We start from the raw sequence: 12,593 nt of genomic DNA, 5'->3' as shown, positions 1-12,593 counted from the left end.
TCAATTCTTCTTTAAAATTGCCTTAGACTTCTGCCGAAAATTCGGCAGAGTCTCCCCTGTATTTTTGACTTATCCCAAAATTTTCACCTGTCGAACAATCTCAAAAACCCTACCAACAGCCAGACTAAGTCAACAAACAGATTCCAACCTCAGTTCCTTATGTTCAACATGATATCAGAGCATTTTCTAGGAGTTTTCAAGGTATTGCCTGAAACGGTGGTCTGAGTTGGGAGAAAACGCTCTCTAAAGTCGGCTGGTCGAGATGGTTCGAGAGAGGGCAGCTGGGTTTATAAAAACTGAACTTCGAAATATTTACGGTTCTGCCACTGAGACTCTTTTGACCATAACTCCTTCGTTACATCTCCGATTCGGGTCTACTCCGTGTCTACGGACTCGTTTCGCCGTGCTCTACGCAACGGTGTAATCGAAATTACCAAATTCTTTCTCGATCAAAAAGTCAACTTTTCCCCTATTAAATAATGCAAGGGCAAAATTGTCTTTTCGCTAAAAGATATTTTCTTTACTTTTTAGATATTTTCTTTCTTTTTAGATATTTTGTTTTGGGTTCTTACAGAAAATATATCAATGACTTCATAGGAGTTGACTTTTCATTTTTCTGATTTATTTTAAATTTATTTTGAATATTTTGATATAATAATAAAATATTTTGTAATAGACGACTAAGTTGTTAAAATGACGTCGTTTAAATGAGAAACCATGGCGGCTATTTAACTACCGACGTAAAATATATATTCCACGACTTAACCGCTGTCGTTACAAATTACTACCCTGAACCCTTAAGAAATTGAAGATGTTGTAAACCATAAACGACTCAATTGTTCAAAGAACGTCGTCTAACTACCCTTTTACGTCGTACTTGTTTAAAACGAAACAACAAAATACGACGGTTTTTGACTTTATTAGGTCGTTGGAAAAGTATTACACGTCGGTTAACCAATTTGTATGTTTTTTTTTCTTTTAATTTAAGAAAACCTCAACAAATTTTTACATTATATATTATAGACAAAATTTGTACATTATACATAAATATCAAGTGTTCAATTATTCCCCTGTTTAATAATTTGGAAAACAAACTCTGCCCATTCATTCCGGACTTCATCAATAGCTTCTTGGGGGTATGAAGCTTCCTGGTTTCCCTTGGCATACTGCATAAACAATGACTATTAGGGTTTATAAATAAAAAGAAATTCAATCACAGACGACGATATTTTTCATAACCGACGTAGTATATCTATTCAACGACGGTAATTTTACATGACTGTCGTTGATAATACAAAAAACGACGTGAAATGTATGAAGGTAATTTCTTCTTACCTTATTCTCAAACCCCAAGGAAGGATCATTGATGATGTCCCTCATGAAGCGCATCACATAGTACCCGCATTCGACATTGCTGGGTTGCTTTGGTGTGCCTGAGAGAGTTTTCAAAATTACAGCTTTACGTCCTGCTCGGCCTATATGGGAATTATATATTTTTATGGCACTGTTCACGATGTTTTTAGCCTCTTCATCGACCACACGATGACCTGGCAGAGGATCCAGAAAATAGACGGTTTCCCTCTTTGCCCTTACAATCAGCAAGACCCAATGACGGCTGCACAAAATTAATATAAAAACGACGGTTATTTACTGAAACGACGTATTATAATATTTCACACGACGAAATAAAGTAGCAATCGACGACATTATATATTTATCACGACGATACATAAATACCGACGTGGTTAGTAGTTTCAAACGACTCAATAAAATAAAACACCGACGTGGTTAGTTTATACGCTGTCATTTATTGAAAATCATAAAAACAAAATCCTAAGGAGACTAACCCTGGATTGTAAGGCATCATGAAAATCTGTTCACCGTCTGTCTTCTGAAGTCGAGCTGCTACCAGTCGTGATCTGTCAGCTATTGTGCCAGAGTTGGCACTAACTGTAGCAGGGTCGATAAAGCCAACCATGCTGCACATGTTTGCTTGTTTCAAAACATCATGTAAGTACCTAAATACATAAAATAATATAAACAAGTCAGCACAAAAAAACACACGACGGTTATGTATAACAAAACGACGTATTATAAAATTTCACACGACGTACTGAAATAGAAAAGGACGTTATAATATATTTATCACGACGGTACATACTAACGACGTGGTTAGTTAGTTAAGACGACGCAATATATAAACCAACGACGTATTATTTTAGAATGACAAACCTCATATATACAGCAACCACAGTAGCTCCAATTTCTTCCATGCCTGCAAATTGTGTAATATCTTCAGGCAGGAGGAAGGTATCGCGTTCACCACCAAACACCTCCTTATCAATTGTAAATTGCAGGTCTTATCCTCAGGCAGGAGTGTCGTTTCCACATAACGACAAAGGGTTTTTAAAGAAGATGGCGCCTCCATATTTGAATAATCACCAACTTCAATAACCTGTTTAAAGAAATAAAAAAAATGACGTGGTAATTCAATAAAAACGACGGTTTAAGGAATAAAACGTCGTCTGAAAAGAATTTAAACGACGGTGAAAAAACCGTCGTGGTGAATATTTTATTACGTCTTAAAAAAATTCCGCCGTCTAAGTTGTAAACAAACGACGGTTTAAAAAAAAATATCGACGTCTGAAATTTTGAAAAACAAATAAAAAAGGCAAAGTTATGTGAACATACCTTGTCGTCATGCTTTTCTTCATCTTCTTTCTCCTTTTCTTCTTCCTTCTCTTCATCTCTTTTTTCTTCTTCCTTCTCTTCATCTTCCTGTTGTTTCCCCATTTTGGCAGTATCATCCTCAACATGTAGGGATCTCACATCACCTCCAGAGCAGCTAGCTTTGTCGGACATTGGATTTTTGGGGCTTTGGCTAATTCTTGTTTTAAGCATGGTTGGATCAAAATTGGGAATTAATTGGGAAAGCTGACTCAGGAAATGCTCCCTCTCAGCCTCTACCAATTGTTTTGTTCTAGCCTCCATCCTTAAGGTCTCTTCCCTTGCCTTAGCCTCCATCTTTTTAGTCTCTTCTTGAAGGAGAACTCTTAAACTCTCCTTCAAGCGGTCGTCAAAGCTAACCCTCTGTGGTTTGGGTAAATTGAAATACTGCCTTGGGGAAATCCCAGCACCTACTCCTCTCAATCTGCCAGGATGCTCGGGGCCCAAAGCCATGGTCAGCACATCATTGCTGCCATGTACACTGACTTTGCCTTCCGAGACTTGTTTTTGCAATTCATCCTAAAACAAAGATATAGAAAAAAGTAAGAACAAAAAACACACGACGGTTATTTATATACAAACGACGTATTATATAATTTCACACGACGCAATAACATATAAACCGACGTTATTATAACTTATCACGACGGTAGTTATACCGACGTGGTTAGTTTTTTAAAACGACGAAATCAATAAACCACCGACGTCTTATGCTATAATTACAGAAAACAGGGTAGTGATTCCTAATTAGACCTTTAACGAGGTTTTTTAAAAAGTTTCGACGTGGTAATATCATTCACACGACGCGAAATGAACCACCGGCGTCTTATGCTATAATTAAAGAAAACAGAGTAGTTTTTCCTATTTAGACCTTTAACGACGTTTTTTAAAAAGTTTCGACGTGGTAATATCATTCACACGACGAAAAAATATAACATAAGGCGTAATAAGAATTTTTCACAGTTTAATAAAAATTTAAAACAGAGTGAGTAGGCTTACAATTAATTTTGCTTTCTCTGCCACCTTTGGATTGGGGATGTTACCATGTTTGTCCTGTCTAGCTCTCTTCCATAAGGTAGATCGATCAATTTCTACCCCAGGCATGGTTTCCTCCAATTGATCCTCCAATCCAGCATATCCTTTTCGAGACAATCGATGATTGTACTCGAGTTTCTCCCTAATCTGTGCATGTTGAGAATGCACAGACTCAAAATCTTTGGAAAGCCTTGAAGCTACAAAGGCATCCCATTGTGCTTTCTCTATGAATTTATATGTTTCCGGGGGTTGGCTTAATTTCTCCTTGTCATTGGTGTATGGAAGGATATAATGCCTGGTTAGTGTAGACTTGAAATCCTTCCATTTCTTGGCAGCAGAAGCTAAAACAGAGTTCTTGCCCCCTTGACCTACGACAAAAGCCATGTCACCTGCTTCCCATATCTGCTCCTTTATATCCTTGGGGATTTGGGACCATTTCTTGTCCACAAGTGGAACTCTGGAGCGTGCCAAGACACCAATGTACGACTGCATTTCACTATGTGCTTGGCCAATACCTTTCCCCCTTTTATTGTACTCAACAATTGGCCTCGGTTTCTGAAGCTTTCTCTTCACAACACGAGGCATTGTGCTCATACCTCGACCAGTCTTTGAATCATCAGAGATTGTTGTCTGGCTTGTTGGTTCTGTCTCAGCAGATGATGAAGCAAACTTCATCTTCTTCGAAGACTTCATCTCCTTCGAAGACTTGTCTTGAGGAGCTACCATTCCAAGCTCCTTACCTTCATTTTTCTTGGAGCCAGAATCCTTAGTTTGGTGTTGAGAAACCATTTTAACAGACAAAACTGCAAGTGAAAATATTTCAGGAAAAGATTAAGAACACAAACGACGGTTATTAATAAAATACGACGTATGATATGATTTTAAACGACGCAATGAAATAATCTCAGGCGTAATAAATGTTTAAAACCATTATTTATATAACGTCGTGGTATTTATGTTCACACGACGTCAATAGTAATACACCGTCGTGGTATTAACATTCACACGACGTAAAACAATAGATATACCGTCGTCTATATTAGATACCAACCCTAATTTCTTTTTCTTTATATTTTATCAAATTAGGGAAAAACAAAAACCATTGTTCAGAGAAATCAAACCTGCAATTAAACAAGCAAATAAAAAAAAGACTATAATTTTAAAAACAACTTTGTCAATTTTCAGACGACGCTAGAACCACTGACGAACCGTCGTGGTATACATATTTAACCACGTAAATATGAAGCTGCCGTCGTCTTATTTAGTTGAGGTAGTTGTCTTCAAAGTTGAAAACTTTCCCTCTTTGTCTGTATATTTTATCAAACTTGGAAAGAAGTAAAATGATTTTGGCCAGAAAAAAGGTAAAAAGATTTTTCAAACAAAAAACGTATGAGCATGCAAAACAGTAACCAAAATAGTGAAAATGAAAGCTTACCTATTGCGTGCAATGAAAGCAAGAGGAAGACGATCGATCTTTAAGTTCAGAGACGACGAAGAAGACGAGAGGAAGACGATTAAATACTCTGACAGTGCTCTGACAAGGAAAAAAGACGAAAAGTTTTCTCTGGGAGTTGAAATTTTTAATCGGGTTTGGAAACAGTGCATGTGTAAGTCAGGTAGGCGAAAAGTTGCTTATATATAAAACCATTTCAAAAAAATAATACGGCGGTTACATATAACTACGACGTATAAATTCAATACTACGACGGTAAATTTAATTCGGACGTGGTAAATAAATACGATAGTATTGTTGTAGGTACCGTCGTAGTAAACTCAAAAATTAAAGTACATAAGTAATAACTCGCGTCATGGTATATTATTTAACACGTCGTTTTTATTAATTTACCGACGTGGATTTCTGTACAATTTTTATTAATATACGTCGGTTTTACCGGCGTTGATTGTACAATTTAAACGGCGGTTTTTTGTAAGGACCGCCGTTGGTTTTAAAAATTTATTCTATAAATTTGTCGCTTTCATTCATTTTGGGTTTACATTTAGGGTTCCAGGTTCTTACTCTCTCAGAGACATTGTCTCTCACATCTCAAAGACAATAATTTGGATGTCTTTCTCAAAGAGAAATTGAGCTTACTCGCATCAAATCTATGTCCACAAGAAGAAGCTTGCAACTAGCCTTCTCACTTCCTTGATCAAGCCTGATATAGGACACTTAGTGCTTCTGAATACTCCTTGCTTTCCATCAAAAGAGATGCAAGCCTGGCCTCCACTCGCTGTCGAAGGAAAGTTAGCTTCTCAGGGAAATCTGAAGATCAGATGTGCTGGAATGAAGAAATCTGAAAATCAAAGAAATTTAAAATGAAGGAAATTAATGTTCTGGAATATGTAAATTTTCTTTTTTGGATGACAGATTTAAAAAAAATAAGAGTATAAAAACAACGACTGTTTTTGTATTACTGTTGACGTTTTTCGTCGTCTTAAGTAAGACTAAGACGACGTAATATATTTGTTGAGCGACGTTGATTTGTTTTTTAAACGTCGTTAGGTATAATATAACCGTCGTTGAAAATTGTCTCTCTGATTGCAAATTTGCAACGACGTTAGGTATAATATTTGTAGATACACAAAAGCACACACATCATCAACTTCAAAAAAATTGTCTCTCTGATTGCAAATCTGTGTCATCTGTTAAGATTATGATGTGGAACAGAGTTCCATCTGGTAAGATTTCGTAACCCTTGGGATCTCAGAAAAATCTGATTATGTTGGCGGTTTTCTATATAAACCGTCGTGGTTATTTCAATTCTTGTCATTAAGTAGATCTACCGGCGTAGGATAAGAAAATCAAAGAAAAAAATTGTTAACAAAAATTCTTATTAAGACGACGGTTTAAATTAAATGTACGACGTATAAAATGAATAAATACGACGTTAAATTTTATAGTACGATTTAAAGATAACGTCGTAGAACTATACGATAATAACGTCGACATATTTATATTCTCCGTCGTTGTAAATTAATTTAATACGGCGATATTTTGTATTTTAAAGCCATGGATTTGTTTGTAATTATACGGCGTCTTATACGAAAACCTCGTCGTGTTATTTTATGAGTAAAAACAGCGGCTTTTATTGAAAACGTCGTCTTTACTTTCTACGTCGGTCGATTCATAACATCTGCCGTTCTTTGTTGGCTTTGATTTTACACTGCGGAAATCTGTTTCAAATAGACGTCGGTTGTTTAATTAGGTACGTCGTTATTTTTGAACAGCCATTTGAATCTTCATTTTTGGTTGTCTAAGGTTGTATAACACGACGGTGTTTTTAGAACCGTCGTCTTTTTAAAAACCACGACGGTTTTCAATTAGACCGTCGTTGTTTTCTGGTCGTCTTTTTCACTTTTTGTAGTAGTGAATTTTGGTTATTTACCAATTATTATTTAGTCCTATTGTAATAGAGATTTACTTCCTGTTGTAATTTAGATATATTTTCTATTTTATTTAGGGTTAACACATCTTTGTACTTGTATAAATACTTCCATATTGGAGAAGAATAAAAATATGATCATAGGTGAGCATATCTGAATATGTACCCTACTTTGTTTGACACATCTTTGTTTTACCCATATATTCTTCTCTTCTTTTGTTGGTCGCACACACATTTGTTCTAATTGCTAAGAAACATGTAAATAACCAGATGCATGTACAGTGTAGTACATAAGCTTAACTCTTGATTTACCCCATCAACTTGTACTTAACTTTCGATTTACTTCGTATTCTTTTTTCTTTTTCTTTTTTATTAAGAAAATTAAGGATATGGACTTTCTCTTTTTCCCCCATTTCCACCCTGTTGTCTAAACCCTCAATATTTCATCTAATTTTATGTTAAATCATTTTTTAAAAAAAATTTGCAAAAAATTGAAGAAAAATAGGGAAACAAATTCCTTGGTACCCAATGTCAACCCTTCATCCCTTCCCCCCAGCCCAAAGAACCCATCTCTCCCCCTCCCTTGCCCCTCATCCTTCTCCTTCCATCTCCCCCACCCTCCTCTCTCTCTCTCTCTCTCTCTCTCTCTCTCTCTCTCTCTCCCTCCTCCCATAACCTCATCGATCACAAACCCCCTCAATGCACCTCTCCCACCAACTCAACCTCACAGACCATGCTCCCACCCGAGACCCATCTCTAGCCCTTGCCCCACCTCAGACCCATCCTAAAGCCCTTGCCCAGAAGGGCCCAGACCCAAATCTAGACCTATACAATCACCCAACACTTGCCCCCTACCACCCCTAGACTCATCCTTGCCCTTTCCGTAGACGGCAACAGATACATGCTCCCACCCCCCACCCTACAAAACCTAGCCCGCAACCCACCCCTTGCACAAAGAGAGAGAGAGAGAGATATATATATATATATATATATATATATATTCAATTTTTTAAAGTTTTTATTTTTGTTTTTTTGTATTTAATAAAAATACAAAATGACAATTTTGCCCTCATATTTAACGGCAAATTGGATGAAATCTTGTGGATTTAGACGTCAAGGGGTAAATTGGGAAAAAAAGAGTTAATATCCTTAATTTTCTATAATTAAAAAAAAAGCGAGAGAGTAAATCGAAAGTTAGGTATAAATTCAGGGGGCAAATCAAAAGTTAAGCCTAGTACATATATTATTTCTTTGTTTAGTAATATTTCTATTTATTTGTACTGACAAATTCAAGCCACCCAACCTCTATTGTCAACACGACCCGTTAAACCACGACCCAAATTTTGTGACCCTTAAGCCTAAGTTGTTCAATATATAATTGGTCTAACCCACATTAGTTAATATGTGATAACACTTTTACAATGCTAAAAATAGTACAAGGCTGAAACAAGGCAACGAGGGAGGGTGAGAGAAATGAGAAAGCAATTATTTAGGTATTAGATTCATAAGAAAAATGAGTTAAATATCAATAATAATTGGTCCGGTTTTTAGGTGCTAAGAATTGGGAACTAAACCAGTTCAAGCATAAATTAATTTTAATGATTTTTTTTGGTTCCCTTTAGTTCAACGATTTATTGGTTCAAATGCCCAAATATACCTCTAGTAGACTTGGAACCAACTTTATTTGTGGGCCTTAACTAGGAGTGGGCATAGTTCGGTTTTCCCTTACAACTGAAATTGAAATTGAAAAATTTATACAGTTTAATTCGGCAAGGCAAGGAAGGGTGAGGCAACACTTGATTTTGATGCTCATGGAAAGGCAATGGAAGGAAAGCTGAGGCAACGGTAAGGCAATGCACGTAAAAGCAATGGAAAGGCAAGGTATGAAAGGGAAGGCAAGGAAAATGTAAGGTAAAAGCAAGGAAAGGCAAGACATAGGGAAGGAAAGACAAAGGCAAGGCAAGGCAAGTAACGAGAAAGTAATGTCAAGGCAAGGCAAAGACAAGATATAAGCTTTTCACTCCATAACCGGTAAGATATTGGTTTTTCACTCTATAACATACATGCAAGATATAGATGGATCTTACAATAACTAATTGATCCAATTTCAACATAAAACTGAGTCATTCGACTAGATATAACCCCCTAAACTGACCCAATGTTTCATTTCAACATAAAACTGAGTCATTTGAGAAGATTTGACCCCAAAAATATTTCAAATCTTCTCAAATGACCCAATCTTATTTTGAAATGGGATCAACGACTTACTCTAAGATCCTTTAAGTAGTAACGACAAGCTTGTTTGAGTCATAGTGGGACACAAAACCCAAGGTAAATGCAAGAAAGAGTCAATTTTAGGGGTCAAATCTTCTCAAATGACTTAGTTTTATGTTAAAGTGAGATGAACCACTTACTGTAAGATGCTATAAATTGTAACGAAGAGCTTGTTTGAAAGATGCTATAAGTTGTAACGAAGAGCTTGTTTGAGTCGTAGTGGGACATATAGGGTTATATTGTTATATTATAGTACTATCATATTAAAAACATTTTTTAAATTATCCTAAGAACATAATAAATACCATCATTGTACATGGATGACAAAGAACACCACGTGAGCTAGTGGGAAGCCGTTATAATTCCTTATTGGAGGTTAAGGGTTTGAAGCCCCTTGGCGCACTAATACTTCTAATATTTGTCATTTTTTTATTTGGGCCTCTGAATAAGGGTGGGTTCCACAATTTGCCAAGTCACCCTTAGGGTTTTTTACGGAGTTTGGAATGGAGTTGACAGTAAGGGGCAAAGTGAATCACGAAACCACGGTCAAATGGGCAATATGGGTCACTTTGAGTTTTAGGGGGGAAAGTGAGATTTGACCTATGTTTTAAGAGGCATTTTAACTAATAAGCCTTTTGATAATGACTCTAACCTACAGGGTAGGGGTAGGCACAATTTCGGATCAATCCGACATAACCATCCAACTCAATCATAGTGGGTTGGGTTGGTCTAAAATGAGGTAGTCTTGGGTTCAAAAAATCATAAACCATTAGGTCACGGATTGGAATCAAAACTTAAAAGTATGTTTAATTTTGAGTTAATCCAACCAAACCGCCCAACCGGATTACAAAAAATTTGAGTTGAATTGGCCTAATAATAAGTGAGTCTTGAATATAATAAATCATAAACCGCTACATATCAGATTGAGTTATGAGTTGAGACTAAATCCGACCCAACCCAACCATGCCCACCCCTATTGTGGAGTAAAATGTAATTAATATTTTTGTTTTTTTTTTTAAAGAAAAAAAAATCAAAGAACGTTGGTTTGCCTTTTTTTTTGGGTTATAAATCTCACCCTTGCCCTTGGACGGAATAAGAGATAAGAAAAGTGGGTGGCAGGTGACGAGTGAGAGTAGAGATTGCAAGTCCACACCTCCACATAATCGATAAAGCGAAAAGAGGAAAAATAATAAGAAATTAACAAGAAGTATTTTGGTGTGGGGTAGGGGGTTTTGGAGATTGAATTGGGATTGGGATTGGGATTGGGATTGGGAAATAGGAAACAAAAGACGACTGGTTGGGTGTCTCAACGGAGAATTTAGATAAGATATACAGAAGACAGAGCAGACAGAGGCGATGAGTATAGCAACAGTAACCACAGTCATAGCAGCCTCTTCATCCCTGAGTACGGCGGCAGATGCGGGACACATGAAATCATTATCATTCTCTTTCCCTTCTTGTTGGGCAGTTTCATTTTCACATCACAAACTCACTGCCAGCGCTCTCGCCCACTGCCCAAGGCCAAGGAGGAAAAGTGGAAGGATTAGTTGCGAGGTCGCTATCAGATCAGACTCCTCGTCTCCTTCTTCTTCTTATTCTTCCTCTGCCGATATAACATCATCAGATGAAGCCGTCGCCTCCTCCAAGATCGGAGCTAGGGTTAAGGTGAAGGTGCCTCTGAAGGTGTACCACGTGCCCAGAGTACCAGAGCTGGAAATCACCGGAATGGAAGGTGAGCTCAAGCAGTACGTTGGGCTCTGGAAGGGCAAGCGGATTTCAGCCAATCTCCCTTATAAGGTGCAGTTCGTTGTCGATGTTGAAGGCCGTGGCGCTGTCAAGTTCTTCGCCCATCTCAAGGAGGACGAGTTCGATTACCTTTGAATTTGAGCAATGGATAATCCATCATGTATATCAGGCTATAACCTCTCCCTCTCCCTCTCTCTCTCTCTCTCACACACACATTATATTATCTAATAATCATTAGCCCGGCTGCTCGTTTCTCAACTGCACTTGATTGTATTTTATTCTCTTGTCATTATTCCTATTATTACTACTCTTAAGCTTCTTCAGCAATATACGGTTCATCTTGTTGGTCTAACTAATCTGTTAAATTGATGGATTTAAATGGCTCAAGATTTATGCAGAAATGTATGTAACAAACAGCTATTTTAAAATTTGATTCTTTGGAAGTTTTTGCGGATTAGAGTCACCCCCTTCTTTTGGTATTGTTAACTGGGATTGTTTAAGCAAAAGTCCGTACAGGTATGTAACTTGTGTTTCTGGGTAGCCTGCCTAATCCCCTTTGCTAGAGTTGCATTGATGCAACTTCTGACAGATTACAATAGCAACAAGGAATCACGAATGAGATTATTTTGCCTTGTTTCATAGGCTGGACTTGGGTAGAAGGAAAAAGACTAATGTTGCAGCGTCCCAAATTATTTGTTGGAATGTTTCTTCAGCTACTTTGCTCTATCCACTGGGCCATTTATCATCTACTTCAGTCCGACATTCAACAAGAACATACAAGGTTTGTGTCAACGTTGAATGATTCTATATTCAACAGGTCTGGTTTGTGTCAAATTATTTGTAGCCCTTGTATAAAAAAAAAATGTTAGTGATATTTAGGATACTGAGCTCTGAATCAACCATTCTTTCTAATTGTTTTGCATCACCCGCACTCCTTATTCTCCCAAATTTTGATCGACAATGGTGGTTGTTCATTAGGAATAGCCTCTTCACATTCTGTTCGCCCGATTTTGATCCATAATGGTTGTTCATTAGGAGCGCATGCCTGAGAGACTGGTAATCAGTTAAGCAAGCTGAAATTAAGATCAAATTCAAGCTCAAGTTCAAATTATTTGTGCCGAAGTTTTTAAGTTAAGTTTGTTGAGCTCAAGTAAAGCTCCAGCTAGGCACAAGCGTAGTTTATTGTCAAGCCATGTTCGAGCATAAATCTTTGAGCTGAACTTCAGCTTAAATTCCTTGGGGGCTCGTACAAAATTATCATGCCAAGTTCAAGTTGGAGAAAGCTCGGATCTACTTAGCTCGTATGTACCTTCTGGAGCAGTGACAACTGACAAGCTTAACTTCTTTTTTTAATGCAAGCGAAATTGGGGGAGAGGGAATTGAACCTAAGACCTTAGGTGCAAAGATAAATATTCTTAACAACTTGAG

At 37.2% G+C, this 12,593-nt stretch overlaps 1 protein-coding gene across 1 annotated transcript; it reads left to right on the top strand.

The window, feature by feature from the left end:
- Positions 1–10,534: 10,534 nt before the first annotated feature.
- On the top strand, positions 10,535–11,552 carry LOC117628256 (ferredoxin-thioredoxin reductase, variable chain-like). Its single transcript, XM_034360676.1, has one exon. The coding sequence runs from the start codon at positions 10,776–10,778 to the stop codon at positions 11,298–11,300; it is 525 nt and encodes a 174-aa protein (XP_034216567.1). The 5' UTR covers positions 10,535–10,775; the 3' UTR covers positions 11,301–11,552.
- Positions 11,553–12,593: the final 1,041 nt, after the last annotated feature.

The sequence above is a fragment of the Prunus dulcis genome, chromosome 1 (assembly GCF_902201215.1).
Source record: "Prunus dulcis chromosome 1, ALMONDv2, whole genome shotgun sequence".
Taxonomy (NCBI): domain Eukaryota; kingdom Viridiplantae; phylum Streptophyta; class Magnoliopsida; order Rosales; family Rosaceae; genus Prunus; species Prunus dulcis.
Note: the sequence above shows the minus strand (reverse complement) of the source record. Positions and strands in the feature narration are given on the sequence as shown.